Source organism: Aedes albopictus, chromosome 2 (assembly GCF_035046485.1).
Source record: "Aedes albopictus strain Foshan chromosome 2, AalbF5, whole genome shotgun sequence".
In the NCBI taxonomy this organism is placed as follows: domain Eukaryota; kingdom Metazoa; phylum Arthropoda; class Insecta; order Diptera; family Culicidae; genus Aedes; species Aedes albopictus.
The window spans coordinates 318530445-318549640 of NC_085137.1; the positions used below are offsets into that span (position 1 = coordinate 318530445).

The 19196-nt window shown below is 44.5% G+C and overlaps 2 protein-coding genes across 3 annotated transcripts in view; both read left to right on the forward strand.

Annotated features, from left to right (window-relative positions):
* The window catches only part of LOC134288220 (uncharacterized), an 837108-nt gene that overhangs the window by 389681 nt on the left and 428231 nt on the right, over positions 1 to 19196 (forward strand). The window lies entirely within an intron of this gene.
* Positions 536 to 12180, forward strand: LOC109412496 (probable prefoldin subunit 2). The gene is made up of 2 exons (XM_019686114.3): positions 536 to 902; positions 11426 to 12180. Exons 1-2 carry the CDS (start codon positions 733 to 735, stop codon positions 11739 to 11741), a joined length of 486 nt encoding a protein of 161 aa, XP_019541659.3. The 5' UTR covers positions 536 to 732; the 3' UTR covers positions 11742 to 12180.

Sequence of the window (19196 nt, forward strand, 5' to 3'; positions counted from 1 at the left end):
CTTCTGAAGAACTGTTTTCCTGCATCAGGTAAGTAAACAGCACATATGGGAATTGGCAACTTTTTATGAAAAATCTAAATTTGAAATAAATTAACAAAATCAAGGCCCTGGAGGAGCTGGGTACCGGTTACCCAGATTTTGCCACCAGCATCAGTAACCCAGATTTGAGTAAAGGTGCCTTTACTCAGATTAGAGTAACTGCAGTTTTGCTCAATCTGGGTCGCTTTGACACCAATCTGGGTAACTGAGGGTTAGCGTGTAGGTGACCAGATGCTTCATCGTCGTCTTGTTGTTGTTGTTGTTGGAGTTTCGTTTTCCGTTTGGCCCGAGGAGCTGTGCCTCATCGTCGTCTGCTCTCGCGGCTGGAAAAACGATGCGTGGTTCGGGAAAATGAGAGAAACTCCAGAGAGAAATCGTGGGAAGTACTAGATTCAAATGCAGAAATGACAAAGTTGCTCCCCTCGATTTGAGCAAAACGAACCACAAACAAAAACGAAACGTCAAAAAGTGAGCAACAGTTTGACGTTTCCTCATTTTTTCTCATCCGTACACCGCACACCGAAAACACCACAAAAGAGGGTGCACTTGTGATTTCATTCCCTCCCGGTTGGTTGGAGTCGAAAATTTTCCGTTTTCTTTCTCGGATTATCCACCCGCAAAGTGCGTGCCAGACCCACTTCCGACCTGCCCAGTTAGCTGTGATTCGAAACCGTTGTAGAACCTTCCGAAACGATGGCCGCCACCACGCAACAGATGACAACCAGCAGCAGTACCAGCGGAGGAAAACCAAAGGACAAAAAATCACAGGAGGAAATCTATGCCGAGTTTCAGCAGCTGCGAAATCAACAGAGGAATTTGATCAACAATCTCAACACGCTGGAAATGGACCTCAAGGAACACAAGTAAGTTGGGGTGGAAAATTCCGGATTTGGTTGAGTGATCGTCTTCCTGCTTCCCGTTTCCTGGCGAATTGGAATACTTTTTCGAAGCATAACCTCAAATGCACTTTCAAGTTCAAAGTGTTTTGATTCCATTTTTGGGATTTTTACTCGATGGCTATAACTATTTAGTGGCGGAAGCTCAGATAATATACTCCTGGGTACTCACTTCAAAACAAATTGCTTAAAGAAGGCTGGTGCTCGAACTTATCAATTTGTGGGAGGAAATGCCTATGTAGAATCCGTAGCCTTCTGACTGCCGTATCTAAATAACTGCAGAGAGAATCAGGACTGATTCCGCTAGTTGTCTAGATGCCATCCATGAAGGTTGGTCGAGATATCCTATCCATGGATGGAGGCAGTAGAGAACATCTCAACGGAACAGAACATCACCTTTTACTGGATCCCAGGTCACTGTGGTATCAACGCAAATGAACGACCAGACGCACTGGCCAAACAAATGCGCAACAAGCAAAAACTCGATATCCCGACACCTCCAAGGGCATCGAAGGGCCATAATGATAAACTTGGAGTTGAAATGAAACACGTCCTTTGTAGTTGGAGGTTCAGTAACGAATGAACAATAGTTATTTATGCAACAAGTTGCAAAATGGAGATTTTTACAGCACGAGTCATACATTTATCTAACGAGGCTTGCCGAGTTGGATAAATATGACGAGTGTTGTAAAAATCGAGTTTTGCAACGAGTTGCATACAAATTTTTTTGCAATGACAAAAATATTCACTGAGAATGATATTGTCTAGTATGTAGCACAAACATGTTTCAAGGGAAACCACCTGTGAGCATCCACCTGCGCTTTATTATGATCAGGTAGGCTGTGGCCAAGGCTGTGGCACAGCAGGCACAGCAGAATTGTCAAAAGTTTTCGCAGTCTCGTCGCGTAATCAAGAGTAGCTTCAGTTGCTGTTACGAATTCTTTTCATCGATAAAAATCCTTCGATTGCATACAATTTAGATTTGAACTGTGCAATAGACATAGAGGCGGCGTGAGAATCGACGAAAGACGTGTGCAGGTCAATAACTGCTCCTTTTCACGAATTATATTTGGGTATTGAAAAGTGTTGCATAATATACATCATTATGCAACCCTGTTCTGTTGCATAATGTGCTTCATTATGCAACACTTCTACACACCAGGAAAAGTAGGCCGTTACGCCACACATTCCTATTGAGTAAACTTGCGAATTATGATTGTAAATTGCAAAAAATTTATTTAAGCTGTCACTTCATAATAATCATGGTATACTACGATTCGTCGATTGCTTCAACATCCCCCCTCAATCGAATAATCCAAGCAGAGTATCTGTACGCACAAATCTCAATACGAGATTGAGAAAAGTTGGCTGTGAGCACATGAAAATTCCTTGAGCTTGAGACTCGCGATGTTACTGCGCATCACATTGGCATTGCGAGTCTCAATGAGACAGAATGAGACAAGCTCCACGTACAGCTTGTAATTACCCGATAACGTACCAGTTTAATTTACTCTCGAATCCGTCACTAAAATGAAATTTTCCAGATGATGTCCAGCTGGGATTGGATTGACTTTATTCGGGTGCGCAGAAGCTTTAAGTCATAAGTATACTGAGGCAGATATGATACAGCCGCAGGTTGTTTTACGACGGGGAAGCTGGTAAGAGGAATAATTCTGGCAGGAGTTTCTTCCCAACTCCGTACATATGTCCATATTGTTCTGTGAGAATGCGTAAGAGTGCTGTTGGTACATGTTCGGTCAGCTCGTGTGCTTACAATTAGTGATTTTCTGAGCGTGTTCTGTTTGACCAGCGGTCAAGGATGAAGGGTCGCTTGAATTTACGGGAAATGGCACCAAAGTTTATCTTTGGATTGATTATACTGTCTATGATCGCATAACTGTCCCATATGAATAGGAAAACCAGCAAATATGGGACTGATATGCGATCATAGACAGTATAATTTGTGGTAGTAGAAGTTTCAACAATGGTTCCTTATTTTTCGCCCTACCTACTAATACCATCATCGATTTGGAAAGAGGAGCGACTAGAAACGAGAATAGTTTTGAGCTGTCTTCTGTGACTAATAATAAAGTAGTCATAACATCCCGCGGTGTTGAAAAATAAGGTTTATTAAGGTAAGGAGCTGTAAATTGTTAGGGTTAAATGACCCACACACGCTCGTTGACGTGTATCTTCATAGCTTGAGATATGATGCGGGCTATGGTCAGGGATATTGCCATTTTCATCGATACTATCAAAACCAATATTTATTTGATCCCCAGTGCCCAGTTTCCCCACAAATCCGCGTAATGGCGGTGGTGGGCACAAGCGAGCTGTTGCAATTTTGACATGGGATGCAACGGTAGGAACCACCGAACGGGTAGCGTAGGAAGGTTAACCGAATCGCTTTGATTTTCCTCCAAGAAATGTCAATATCCGAACCACCAACATGACCGCCCGTGGATAAGTGGGTTGAGTCCCCGGATAATTATCGATTTCGATATTCCTGCCATAAATCTGGGGTGGGACCAGGTTCACATGATCTTACCTAGGCCTCTAAAACAACTTCGATGCAATTTTTGGGTTTGACTAACAGACATCTCAATGAGACGAGTCTCACGAGAAGTCTCATTGAGGCATGTACACAAAATTTTTCATGAGCATGCTATGATCTCAAATCACACAAATTTTCTTGAGACGCATTTCCAACCAGCGCATGGCACACTGTCTCATTCAAGTATACATGAGCTTTCAGACACTCTGAATCCAAGCTTCTCACGCAAATGTTGGAAAGGGGTCTTGGTTAAACCTTTGGTGAAAATATCAGCAACTTGGTCCTTGGTAAAAACATAAACTGGGCGGAGTACTTCCTTTTGAACGCATTCACGGATGAAGTTGTACCTTATATCGATGTGCTTCTGCCACACGAATACAAGATTGGTTGTCTTCATACAAAACGGTTGGTTCTGTCACATCAAGGTCAAACTCCGTCATCAAGTTCCGTAACCATATAGCTTCGCAGGCTGCTTCACTAAGGGACACATATTCAGCTTCTGTCGAAGACAGGGCAATAGAGTTCTGTTTCTTCGTAGACCACGACACCGTCGAAACGTGAACTTGGAAGATATATCCAGAAATGGATCGCCGATCATCTTCACTGCTTCCCCAATCAGCATCAGCGTATCCTGTCAGGGGTGACGTAGAATTATCCTTTCGGTAGAGTAATCCAAAATCTTGAGTTCCTTTGAGGTATCTCAGGATTCTCTTCAAATGGTTCCAATGAATGTCTAATGGTTTCGCTTGAAAACGACTGAAGAAATTGACGGCGGCACAAATATCTGGTCTTGACGAAATTGCCAGGTATGTGAGGCAACCTAGCAGTTCCTTGAACGGAGATTTTGTCACTTCTTCTGTTTCGTTCCTGTCCAATTTCAGGTTTGCTTCAAGTGGAGTTGAAACAGGATTACACGAAGCCATTCCGAATCTCGTCAGCATATTCTTCACATGTTTGGGTTGACTGATTTTCATTTTTCCAGCGCCCATATCTCGTTCTATCTTTAGTCCAAGGAATTGCTTCACTTCACCCATATCTGTCATTTCAAAGCGGTTGAACATCTTTTTCTTGACTTGTTGGATGAGTCCGAGATTGCTTGATACTAGTAATAGAAATACACTAGAATTCCAATGGCGCTGTAGTCACTTTTTCTAATTAATTATATTAATAACTTAATTTGTAATAATTGATTGTTTATAGGTGTCTATCTAATAGAGGATCTTTTATTTTGGTAAACAAAATTTAAATGACACTTCTAGTACCGCTAGTGACGCTGTAAGGGGTCATTCAAATATGACGTCCATCGTTTAGGGGGGAGGGGGGGTCTGAGAAAGTGTGACACTCCATGTATAAGGTATACAAAATAGCGTGACAGAGGGGGGAGGGGGGGTCTAAAATTCCCGAAAAATGATGGACGTCATATTTGAATCGGCCCTAAGGTCGCGGCAAACTAGATGTTACCTCAAGCCATAAACGGAAAAACCCAACAACAACAACAACAACAAGCTAGGTGTTAGTCACACGATCAGTCGCGACAATGGACTTCTGTGGCTAGTTATTCTAATATACTAGTAGAATATCATCCACATATAGTAACAGGTAGATTACGTCATCTCCTGTCTTCTTCAAATACAAGCAGCTGTCATAGTTTGAACGGTGGAATCCTAGCTTCATCACATGGGAATTGAAGGCTTCATTCCAGCTCCTCGGTGCTTGCTTTAACCCATACAGCAATTTCTTCAAGCGACATACGAGGTTCCGATCGGCATCATATCCCTCCGGTTGTTTCATAATAATTTCTTCCTTCAAATGGCCATTCAGGAAAGCGGTTTCGACATCCATTTGATGGATATGGTAGTCCTTTTGGGTCGCAACAGCCAGGAAAATCCGTGTAGTTGTAATCCGAGCTACCGGGGCAAACGTCTCGCTGTAGTCAAAATCTTTCCGCTGCGAATAGCCTTTTGCTACTAAACGCGCCTGATAACGATCGATGTTTCCGTTCTCATCACGCTTAATCCGAAATACCCATTTGCAGTCCACAATGTTTTTACCAGTCGGTCGTGGAACCAGTTCCCATGTTCCGGATTTCTTCAATGATTTCATCTCGTCGTCCATCGCCTCTTTCCAGAACTGTTTGTCATCACGAGTGCTCAAATCATCAACGTTCCTCGGCAGGTCTTCCACGAAAGCTTCAGCGCTCAGAGCAACTTCTTCTTCAGCTTGCATCGACATTTGGTAGTCCTTATGCCAAGAGGGAATCGAAACGGCACGCCTTGGTCGAGCTTCCGGCTCAGCAACATCATCAGCCTGTTCTTCCACTAACGTTCTTTCGAGTTCCTCTTCTTCCACCGGTACTGGATCCGGTACAGCTGCAAATTGCGGTACAGCTACGGGTAGGCTATCGTCCGTCTCTCGCTTCTTGATCAGATGTACGTTCTTCATAATTATCCACACAACTGTCATCTTCAATGTGTCTCCACGCAACGCTTCGGTATGGCCAATGCTGGTTTCTCATCAAAAATCACGTCCCGAGATATGAACAGCGTTCGTTTATTTAATGGCTCACCCGCCGGGACCAGCTTTACAGAGCCGACAATCTATAATATGAAAATAAAAAACTATTTCGAGCTGTTACCGCTCTTATTTTTCGAAGAAAACACTTGGTTTGATGAGGCGCGAGTAGCATGTTCCCTTGGGTTTGGGGAACACTGCTCACTACAAACTTTTTTCGTTTCAGCCTTCTCTCGCTTTGATCGCCGCCGCTTGTTTGTAGCTTCAATATAGTCGGATGATGAACTCGTCGAAACATTGTCGTCGATGTCCGTCCATTCGTCGTCGTTTTGGTGCTTTGTTTCTTCAATTGTAGGTAGGTTTGATGATAGAGATGATGCCTTTTGTGCTTGCTTTATTGGTGGGAAATCGGCCTCAGTAAAAAGCCCGTCGGATGGTGGAGTCGATGATGTAGATACTGCTTGTGGGTGGTTTACTAATGCTGCGCTGTTTGATTCCACGCACTTCTTACCGGGGTGGATAGGTTTGTGGCATTGGCGACAGGACTTAGGCTGGTTCAAGTACGAGACCATTGTAATTTCATTATCAATGGTAACGTATGATGGAATGTGGCGGAGTAAATTCATTCGCAATACCCTCACGCCATTCGATATGCTGGGGAAATAGTGCATCCACGTTTCGTCTCTAATAGAGATAACCTCTCCAAACTTCAACATGAATTCTCCGACGGCAGAATGGCTTACCGACGGAGGGAGGTCGTGTACCCTGACGGTTACCGCCTCACAATCCACGTAAATAGGAATTCTGAATTCTTTATCCACACAAACCATTGTTCGCTTCCAGTTATGTTCTGACTGGTAGCGCAAAGCAATCTCGTAAGACTTCATTTCTACATACACACAGTTGCGTGCATGGTGCAACTGGATGCTGATAACGTCTTCATATTGCACTTTTATCACATTATCTAGAAAAGTCTGTATCTTCCCAATCTCGGGGCGAGCCGGGAGAACGCTTAAGTCAATCACTATCGTGTTTTTTCGCACACCGCACATTTTCCGAGAATTGCGAACGAATGTGATCACGACAAAAGAAACACGTCTGATGCACGCGAGGACTGGCTGTAAACTGACTCTTTGTCTGCTTTCCCGCGATACAAACTTCGCAAATTCGGTTTTCAGTACTACTCAGTTGACTCACCTTGGTCTTCACCATATTGTGCATCCACAGCTTACGGAGATTTGCTTCACCGACGTGTCCAAAGCGCCTGTGCCAGAGTTCGAAGTCATCAGTTTTCGCCACCATTGCATTCTGCTCACGATTCCGCAGATGGACGTCCAGCTTGTACAACGATCTTCCTCTCGTGCCCGTCGCAACAACTTGATCATTCCTCTCGATCAGGACCTTTCCGTTGACGAATGTAAATTTCATGCCTTCTTGCTCCACTCTTCTTACAGAAAACAGATTGCAGCTCAGCTTGGGAACATACAGCACATTATCCATAACAGCTCTCAGTCGCTTTCCGTCAACCAGCATTTCAGCTCTCACGGTTCCCGCCAGATTCGTTTCCATCGATTCTCCACTTTTGGCTACAGCAATTCGAACGGTTTCCGGTCGTTTGTGCAGCTCTTCAAAATACGCTTCCGAGTTCAGCATATGGTTCGACGCACCGGAGTCTACGTACCAGTCGATCTGCATTCCGTCTTTAGAGCTTCCAACAACCAGTGCTTCTTCATCACAAGTGGCCAAAAACGCAATGTCCGCTTCCACACCGATATTCGCCTTGCCTCTGGTTTCGAACTTGGGTCGCCGATTGTTTGGTCTACTTACTTGATTGCTTTTTCTTTCGTCCATTGGTTTCTCCTTGCATTCCGATCGTTTATGGCCTATCTTTCCGCAGTTGTAGCACTTAAAATTCCATTACTTGCTCACAAACGCCGATTCCGAGCTTCCGGATGCTTAACCCACATTCTTGTTCGCTCGCCTCGTTTCCTCATCCAGCAGTCGTGTTCGCACAAATTCCAGCGTCAATCGATCCGGTTCCACAGTGTCCAATGCCGTAATAAGCGCATCGTACGAAGAAGGTAACGTCAACAGGAGGTAACAAATTGCGTCTTGCTCATCTATCTTCGCTCCGCTGGCCTTCAGATCACGTAGCAGCTTGTCAAAATCCAGGAAATGGTTTTGTGTTCCAACGCCTTCACTCATCTTCATCATCAACAGCTTCCGTCGCAAGAAAATCTGGCTGCCGAAACCTTTCCGTTGAAACACCTTCCGTAGCGTGTCCCACATGTCCTTAGCGGTGGCCTTATCCTTCACGTACTCCAAATGACTCTCAGCGATTCGATGCACGATGGCCGACTTGCACTTCCGATCCCTCTGGAGCCATTCTTCATGTTTAACGGCCTTCTCTCTTCGGACTTCTTCGGTATCGGTCGCCAAAACTCATTGTCATTGTCTATTAAATAAACGGATCGTAAATGCGAGCGTATTTAAATGTGCCTCAAAACAACGGATTCTGACAAGGGTCTGAATAGGACACTCTCGTCTAACCCATTCGAATATAATCAGCAAGAAGCTTCCGCCTGTGTATAACTATTGAGGGCTCAGCTTACGGTTCAAAACATCTTAATGGGGCACGTTCGGTGTAGTACTAGATTTGTAGTAATGAGCTGAATTTTAGTATGGTGAGAAGGTCAATTCTCCGTTTCTGCAATGAAATGGTGCAAAAAGCGTGGGTATTATGATTCCTTACCTAATTTGATGCTGTTTGAGCAAAACTTTGGATAACTATGTTGTTTATGTTTCAAGAAATGGAGAAAATAACAACACTGTTGCCCAAAGTTTTGCTCAAACAGCATTAAATTAGGCCAGGAGTCATAATACCCACGCTTTTTGCACTATTTTATTGCAGAAATGGAGAATTGACCTTCTCACCATACTAAAATTCAGCTCATTACTACAAATCTAGTACTTCATCGATCTGTCCTATAGATTGTAGAAACTAAACCGGACAACGAACAAGTTGTGGTATTAATGGATCTTTTGGTGAAATCTTAGTATTCGATGCATAAGGAGAAACAAAAACTTTAAAATTCCTCAAAGGGAACGTTTATAATTTAAATTCAATTCCAAATAATGCAATGCAAATCAATAGGTAGCTAAATGTAAATTAGTAGTGAATACGTTTGCCGGACACGAACGCCACAGGAGTAGTAAAGTGCCTTGAACAAATATTAATAATAATAGAAATCGATTGAAAAAGCCGTTTAGTTTCTTCCTATTTTCACAACACAATGATCACATCTTCTTCTTCTTTATGGCTCGACGTATCCACTGGGATTTGGCTTGCCTCTCTTCAATTTAGTGTTCTTTGAGCACTAGGACAGATCGGTGAAGTACTAGATTTGTAGTAATGAGCTGAATTTTAGTATGGTGAGAAGGTCAATTCTCAATTTCTGCAATGAAATGATGCAAAAAGCGTGGGTATTATGATTCCTTGCCTAATTTGATGCTGTTTGAGCAAAACTTTGGGCAACAGTGTTGTTGTTTTCTCCATTTCTTGCAACATAAACAACATAGTTATCCGAAGTTTTGCTCAAACAGCATCAAATTAGGAAAGGGATCATAATACCCACGCTTTTTGTACCATTTCATTGCAGAAACGGAGAATTGGCCTTCTCACCATACAAAAATTCAGCTAATTACTACAAATCTAGTACTACACCGAGCGTGCCCCCTTCTCCACAGTTATTAGTTGAAGGGGTTTCTTTGCCTGCCATTGCATGAATATGTATATTTTGAGGCAAGTACAATGATGCACTATGCCCAGGGAGTCGATCAGAACGGGAATCGAACCCGCCGTCTCCGGATTGGCGATCCATAGCCTTAACCACTAGGCTAACTGGAGACCCCATCACAGTGACCACATCATATTTACAGTAATTTTTACACAATCTATCACTTAACACCTAGCATCCACGCACCAATGCATGAACCCTCTGCCAAAAATAATCATTTCCAAACAACACTCTGATATCCGTATGACTTTGTACATGAACAAATGACTCATCAAACAGCCTAAATTAAGCGAGCGTACAATCATCACTGTCGTAATCCTCAAAATTTGAGGATTACGACAGTGATGATTGTACGCTCGCTTAATGGGGCACGTTCGGTGTAGTACTAGAATTGTAGTAATGAGCTGAATTTTAGTATGGTGAGAAGGTCAATTCTCCGTTTCTGCAATGAAATGGTGCAAACAGCGTGGGTATTATAATTCCTTGCCTAAATTGATGCTGTTTGAGCAAAACTTTGGACAACCATGTTGTTTATGTTGCAAGAAATGGAGAAAACAACAACACTGTTACCCAAAGTGTTGCTCAAACAGCTTCAAATTAGGCAAGGAATTATAATACCCACGCTGTTTGCACCATTTCATTGCAGAAACGGAGAATTGACCTTCTCACCATACTAAAATTCAGCTCATTACTACAAATCTAGTACTTCGCCGATCTGTCCTATTTAGGCTGTTTGATGAGTCATTTGTTCATGTACAAAGTCATACGAATGTTTTAATGTTTTAATGATTTAATATCTCCTTCCGAGAGTCGCCGTGGGAATCCGGGTGTCTTTTCGCTTCCGAGCGATCGGAGTCCATTTTTCCCTTCTTCGATTTTCACACACGCGACTGTACTCTAGAAACTTATCGGAGTGAATGTCCGTTCACCGCCAATCATCCAGCTCATTGACCAATCCTGATGCCTGTGTGGTAGTGAAGTAGCAACTACGGCTCTCTTCCGAAGGAAGAACTCACGCTTAAAGCGCCAGATTTGTTCCGTCCAATTTTTTTTTTTGATTTACAAACAACTATATATTTTTTGGGTCTGCCAAACGTACGGCATAAGGCCGTTTGGCATAAAATAATTTCTGTAAAATATGAACCACATACTTAACGTCAAAAAAGAAAAAGTATTCCAAAGCAGGATAATGCATTATAATGCAATAATTTTTCTAAATATAATAAGCAGACAAGGATGATTTGCTGGAAAGAACCATTACCGGAATCTAAATTGCTTGTATCGATAAAGAACAGCCTATATACAAAAGAAGGAACATTCCCCTTCCGGAAAAAAAATCAAATTCATGGAAGCAAAAGGTTATTTCGAAAATAAGAGATCTAAAATAATGCACCACTAACGAGCTTGCCTTCCTTCCATTGAAGGTTGTTTTTTAATTTTTCTACAGAGGGAAAATATAGTTCACATATTCTTTATGCCAAACGTCCTTTATGCCAAATGTCCTTATGCCAAATGTCCTTATGCCAAACGTACCAGACCCATATTTTTTGATTTACAAACAACTATAGAAATAATCATACATTTTAACATCAATTATCGAACCTTTCCTCTCTTCACGTTTCCGCCAGAACTGTGATCGACACGCTAAAAACCGTGGAACCCGGCCGAAAGTGCTTCCGGCTGATCGGAGGTGTCCTCTGCGATCAAACCGTGGAAATCGTCCTGCCTCAGCTGGTGCAAAACAAGGAACAGCTGGAGAAGCTGATCGAAAACGGTAAGGAACAGATCACGAAAAAGGGTCTGGAGATCAACCAGTTCAAGGACGAGCACAATATCAAAATTCGAGGCCAGGATACGGCGCAGGCGGCCAACAGCGAAAAGGAAACGGCCGACGACAAAGCGGGCGCCTCCGGAACTCGGAACGTGCTGGTGGGAAATCTGTAAGACCAAATCTAGCTCTACCTACTGTCGTTTGTATCTTCTTGAGATCGTCTTTAACGCTCGACACTTGAAAATGAGATCCCAAATGAGTGCCCTTTCTGAGTCCTGGAAATGGGGGGCGTAGATTTCCACCGGTTGTACAATTTCGGTATTTTTCTAGAAATTGCAAGTAATTCGTTTCCCTCACCAGTCTAGCGTTTTGGAATGGTTCAATAGGCGCCAATAGGGAAACAAGTCGAAGATTAGAGCGCAGAACCCCAAGAACTATTCATTATTGAAACATTATTTATCAGCGTAATCCGTAATCGCGTAGAAGCTAGATCATATCTCCAGACCGATTCTTAACTCCGGTAAGCACTAACGCAGATTTTAGTTTTACTCTAATCGCTATCATTTCTCTGTTCACCAACTTGTTGCTTGAATAAATTACTTATTAAGGATAGATATTATTTTTGATGCGATTGATTTATACCGTAGGATTATCACATCATTCGTTCGTAAAGTGAACTGTAAAAAGTTCGAATGAGTGTAATCGGTTTCGTACCTTTTAATTCCGCCCTAATTGCTTATCCTTCGACAGATACGCGTATTTCGACTACCGTGGGGTGCCCATATTTCGTGCACTTAAGAATTCTCAAAGTTTGATAAACGACTGAAATTGTACCATAAAGTATTTCAGATTATTTGCTTCAATAATATTAATTAAGTACTGGCACAGTAGCTTGCAAGAAAAATATAAATTAGGCAACTTTACATTATACAAAATAGTTACAGCATTGGTTTTGATTTGTTTGAAAGTGCCAAATTTCGTGCACGGGTTCCAAATTTCGTTCAAAATGGGTCCAAATTTCGCTCACTCTAAAAGACGAAGAATTCGCCTAAATGCGTTAATTTTCAAAACTTAGCATACTCGTATAATACCCATGAAACCATTACGTGTAGATAAAATCGATGTCTGTGACGAAATATGAATGAATATTTGCTGCTTCCCATGTTCGTCCCGGATGTTTTATTTAAGATTTCCACAAATCCTTCTGTAGTTTTAAGGGTTATTATTTTTGACGTTTGTTTTGCTCTTTAATTGATATCTTAATTAAACAATATACTGTTTGCTAAAGCATTGTAGCATTGTCCAGTTAGAATCCGGACGCAAAGTAAAATTTATTGTGACGCTCTAAATGATCATAATCATCATTCTTCCACAGCAATCTGATTATAAACTAGTCCTTTGTTAATGATGAAAAGTTCATCGATTTTCTTGCAACGAGTGAAAAGTTATTTCAGATTGAAGACAAGAGAAGGAAAAAAATCTTGCACAAACATGTTAAAAATTTAGCGTGGTGAGGTCCGACAGCCGCCAAAAATGTTAAAATATCCAAAACCATTATGTGTGATGTGCTCAGATGTTGTTAATCATGCCATGAGGAAGTGTCCCCGGAAGATTGAAGCTTGTGTTCATGGATTAATCTGCTTGGAATTCCAAGATGTGGCAAGAAGCTCGAGCTCTGAGCATCGTTTTCTCACATCACGATAATGACACCAAATGTGTACAAGGATAATAGCCTCAAGAACCGCGTGCTGCTTATCAAAAATGCACAAGAGACATCTGTAGAGGTTTGAGTTACTTTGACGAGCCAGAGATGTTCAGTGGTATCATCACGAAAAGTGTTTAACAAAAAAAAAACACTCACATTTCGCCTCCTTTGAATTCACTGAATAGGAAGCAATCAGTGAAGTACTAGATTGAAAGTAGTGAGCTGGATTTTTGTATGGTGAGATAATCAGTTCTCCATTTCTGTAATGAAATGGTACAAACAGTGTGGGTTATATGGTTTCTTGACTAATTTGATGCTATTTGAGCAAAAGTTTGGGTAACTGTGTTGTTGTATTATTTATTTCTTGCAACTTCAACAACACAGTTACCCAAAGTTTTGCTCAAACAGCATCAAATTAGGCAATAAACCATATAACCCACGCTGTTTGCACCATTTTATCGCAGAAATGGAGAACTGATCATCTCACCATACAAAAATCCAGCTCACTACTTTTAATCTAGTACTTCACTGATTGCGTCCTATAGGAAGCAATCAGTGAAGTACTAGATTGAAAGTAGCGAGCTGTATTTTTGTATGGTGAGATGATCAGTTCTCCATTTCTGCAATGAAATGGTGCAAACAACGTGGGTTATATGGTTTCTTGCCTAATTTGAGGCTGTTTGAGCAAAAGTTTGGGTAACTGTGTTGTTGAAGTTGCAAGAAATAAATAATACAACAACACAGTTTCCCAAACTTTTGCTCAAACAGCATCAAATTAGGCAAGAAACCATATAACCCACGTTGTTTGCACCATTTCATTGCAGAAATGGAGAACTGATCATCTCACCATACAAAAATCCAGCTCACTACTTTCAATCTAGTACTTCACTGATTGCTTCCTATTGCCCTTAATTTCGCAAGAAGAGAAATGTTTGGCAAAGTTTCTTTGGATTCCTAATCAGACTGGTAGAGGGTCTCAAGACATTGCAGAGATGACCCGTCTGTGAGACACGCCGAAGGGGTAGATGCTAAAGTTTACTACCATTGTGCAGATTTTTAAGGAAGTTAACTCGGAAAAAATGAGAAAATGTATAAAAAATTTAATTAAACAATTTAAATTATATTTTTCCATGAAACTACAATAAATTCTCTTTGATGTGAGGGCCTAACCTTTTCTGTTTGTTATTGCACCTCAGAGATATAAGTGATTATCCGCGTCCGGATTCAAAGTGGACAATGCCTTATTTGAATCAAATGTTCACTAACTTTACTGATGGCCAGTTATGTAAATCAATTCATTTTTGTAATTGTGGCTTTTGACCTTTCTATTTATGTGCCATTAATAGGCACATTCCTCCGGGAGTTTTTTTGTTTTTTTTTTTTCCTTCTAAACCATAGGGGGATAAATCTGCTCATCAGACACCCTAACAGGAAGGTTAGGGTAGTGTGGGGATGAGGCCGTCTTCTACAATGCCGGTAGAAGCCAGGACTACTCTCTCCTCGACCCACTAAAACACATTCCTATGGTCGCCAAACCCTACGTCTCTCCGGAACCACCAAGAAGGTATTGCTTCAGAGAGGGGCTAGTGCATATCGCACCCTCAAGGTTAGCTGCCGTAGCCTAGCAGCAACGAACATCGATGACTCGCTCTGGAGAGTCCATCACGATAGCATGCTGGCGCTTAGCCAGTTTCCCGAGTGGTCCTCGCCACTCCCTTTGTCCACGGAAGGCGGGCAGGGTCAACCCCGCCCGCGCCCTACTGCTGAGCGGACATCAAGAACTGATGCCCACATGCAACCCGATCTGACCTGCTGAAGGCAAGGGTATCACTACCCTTCAGGCCTTATCAGCTGCATCCGTAGGTTGCAGACAGCAGGGTCTCACCTACCCCGACCCTTGCCGGGGACCCCTTTCCAACCGCGGGCTCAGATCCAACCCAGTAGACTGACGCCACGACAGCACCGCTACCGGGACTTCCTCTCCGCGGCCACTTAATCGCTATAAGGGTCGATCTCGACCGCAGGGCACCGGTATGACCTACGAAGCCGACTTCGAACCCCTGGACCACCTCTTGTACTGCATCTAGACTAGCCATTCTCCGAGTCCACGCGCCACCTCCTTTGTAGCTCCCAGACGATATGGGTGATAGCCGTTGAAACGGCATTCCAGCTAATCTCATCCCTACACATTCTCTGGACCAAGTTGTCCGGAGTTGTGTCCTCCCCGCATGTGGCAAGCATGCGGTCACGCATTGTGCGAAAACGCGGGCACACGAACAAAACGTGTTCCGCCGTTTCCTCTAAACCATTGCACATTGGGCATTCGGGAGAATCCGCATGCCCGAAACGGTGTAGATACTGTCGGAAGCAACCATGACCTGTAAGGACCTGTGTCAGGTGGAATGAAACTTCCCCATGGCGCCTATTAATCCAACTATCTACCCTCGGTATCAACCTATGGGTCCACCTTCCTTTGGTGGAACTGTCCCACGCGCGCTGCCATTTGACCATAGAGGCCATCCTGACAGTCTTGCGTATGCCTCTTGTGCCGCGCATTTCGAAGCACTCCATATCCTCACTGATAAGAATGCTGATGGGCACCATACCAGTAATGACACAGAGAGCGTCGTGTGACACGGTACGGTACGCGCTTGCAACCCTCAGACACATAAGCCTGTAAGTACTTTCCAGCTTCCGTCGGTAGCATTCAGTACTTAGCGCGGTACCCCACGCCGGGCCGCCATACCTAAGTATGGACGTAGCAACACTAGCCAGAAGCTTGCGCTTACTGGCGTACACCGCTGAGCTATTGGACATCATCCGGGACAGTGCCGCAATAGCTGTGGAGGCTCTTTTACAGGCATAATCGACGTGGCTACCGAAGGTAAGCTTATCGTCGATCATCACGCCCAAGTGCTTGACAGAGCGCTTCGACAGGATAGTGCACTCTCCTACACTGATCTCCGTCTGCTGCGCCGACTGCATGTTGTTAACAACCGTCACCTCTGTCTTGTGGTGAGCCAGCTCCAGTTTTCTGGACCGCATCCACGCCTCCACAACCTTGATCGAGTGGTCGGTAGTCAACTTCACCTCCTCGATCGTTTCACCGTAGACTTCGAGCGTAATATCATCGGCAAATCCGACAATCACCACTCCCACTGGGTACTCTAACCTCAACACCTCGTCGTACATGACATTCCATAACACCGGACCCAGGATGGAACCTTGCGGGACTCCTGAGGTTATGTGAAAGCACTTCCGACCCACCTCCGTGTCGTAAACCAGTACGCGATTCTGGAAGTAGCTTCCGAGAATCTTGTACAAGTACTCCGGTATCCCCAGACGCAAGAGCGCATCGGCAATAGCAGCCCAACTGGCGCTATTTAATGCATTCCTTACATCCAGAGTCACTACCCCGCAGAAGCGAATTCCCCTCCTCTTAGGCTCGAGTGCTTTCTCGGCGGTTTTTGTAACCGACAAGATAGCGTCTACGGTGGACCTCCCCTTCCGGAAGCCATACTGGTTGCTCGAGAGACCATTTACGCCCTCAGTGAACTTCAACATTCTATTGAGGATGATCTTTTCGAGCACCTTCCCCGCCGTGTCAATCAAGCATATTGGTCTATATGCCGACGGGTCTCCGGGTGGTTTCCCCGCCTTTGGCAATAGTACCAGGCTCTGCCTCTTCCAAGCTTCTGGGAAAACTCCCTCGTAGGCATCACCCCACGGGTTCGTATTGGCACTCTGACAGAGACCCTCAAAGCAGGCCTTCTTGCTTGCTCTTATCTCGGTCTTGAGCGCGGCTTTTGCAGCGGCGAATACCACCCGCCGTTCGTTTCGCTCTTCCTCTGATCGTGCTCGCTGCATCCGCCGCCTAGCCCGTAGGCAGGCGCGGCGCAGGTCCGCAATCGCGTCGGTCCACCAGTAAGCCGGTGGCCTCCCATTTCTAGGGTGGACTCGCCTAGGCATGGTCGCATCACACGCACGTGAGAGCACCGCTACCAGCTCGTCGCCGTCTAAACCGAGTAAGTTTCGCTCACGGCGGAGCGCTTCCCTAAATACCTCTTCGTCGAAGTATGATGTCTTCCACCTACGAGGGCTTGGCCTTGGCCTAGCCGCCTCTTCTATCCGCTGTCTGCTGTTGTTGTAGTCGATACTGTAGCGAACTGCCAGGTGGTCGCTGTGAGTGTAGCCATCATCTACTCTCCAGTTCGGACTACTTGTTAGGCCAGGACTACAAAAGGTCACGTCAATAATAGGAGGCAATCAGTGAAGTACTAGATTGAAAGTAGTGAGCTGAATTTTAGTATGGTGAGATGATCAATTCTCCATTTCTGCAATGAAATGGAGCAAACAGCGTGGGTTATATGATTTCTTGACTAATTTGATGCTATTTGAGCAAAAGTTTGGGTAACTGTGATGTTGTATTATTTATTTCTTGCTACTTCAACAACACAGTTACCCAAACTTTTGCTCAAACAGCATAAAATTGGACATGAAATCATATAACCCACGCTGTTTGCTCCATTTCATTGCAGAAATGGAGAATTGATCATCTCACCATACTAAAATTCAGCTCACTACTTTCAATCTAGTACTTCACTGATTGCCTCCTATTGACTCCGCTCCATTTCGACTATAGGTACTCTTGGTACCGACGTTAGCCAAGTCGACATCTAAGATGGCCAGTGTTTCTAGCAGGATCTGACCCCGCTGGTTCGTGAAACGGCTTCCCCATTCCACAGCCCAGGCATTAAAGTCACCCGCTATTACCACCGGCCTTCGCCCTGTTAGCACGGTCGTTAAGCGGTCCAGCATTTGCGTGAACCGCTCGATCGGCCACCGCGGAGGCGCATAACAGCTACAGAAGAAGACCCCGTTTACTTTGGCGACCACGAAGCCCTCATAGGTAGTAGACACCAACTCCTGCACGGGGTATTTACCCGTCGTCCATATCGCCGCCATTTTCCTGGTCCCATCCGAGGCCCAGTTGCCGTTGCCGGCGGGTACTCGGTATGGGTCCGAAATGATGGCGATATCCGTCTCCCACTCAGAAACCGCCTGACAAAGCAGTTGCTGAGCCTCATCACAGTGGTTCAGGTTCAGCTGCGTTACCTGCACTGTGATTTGTTGCTCACTGCGGCTTTCTTAAAGGCCGGGCACCCTGGACCACCCATCGCATGTCTGTTTTTCGAGGTTTTCCCGGTACAGATCATGCATATGGGCGGACTCGTGCAGCTTTGGGCCTTATGACCTTCAGCGCCGCATCGCCTACACAGTTTGCGCCTGTCGGGGCCTTTGCAGTCCCACGACTTGTGTCCTGGTTCCAGACACCTGAAGCAAACCTCAGGTGGCTCGTGGAATGTCAGGTGACATACACACCAGCCCACCTTAATACTCCCTACTTTAACGGACTTTTTAACATCCGCCACAGGTAGCTGAACCAAAGCTATCTGTGTCCCTGCTGGCCCTCTCCGTAGCTTAACGGCTGCGGCGGCCACCTGCACATCGCACTGTTGCCGCAGTGCCGTGACGAGCTCTTCCACTTCGGTGATCTCGTCAATGTCTTTGACCTTCAGAGTCGCCTCATGTGTCAGAGCCCTCACCTGCACACCTTCGCCAAGGACCTCTTCTGCCAGCCTTTTGTAGGCGGCGCCCTTGTGCTCCTTCTGGCGCTTCAGCTCCAGGATCATCTCGCCCGTACGAGTACGTCTAATACTGCGTACGTCGGCTCCAAGACCCTCAAGCTTGGCGTCGCTTCGCATCGTCTTCAAGACGTCCGAGTACTTGGACTGTTCCGTCTTGATGACGATAGCGTCGCCCTTCTCACGCCTGGCACCTGCCTTCCTACGCCTTGGTTTGGCGTCCTGTACTTCTACCTGCGGATTCACCTTCTTCTTCTTCCTCCGCTCTACCTTTGTCC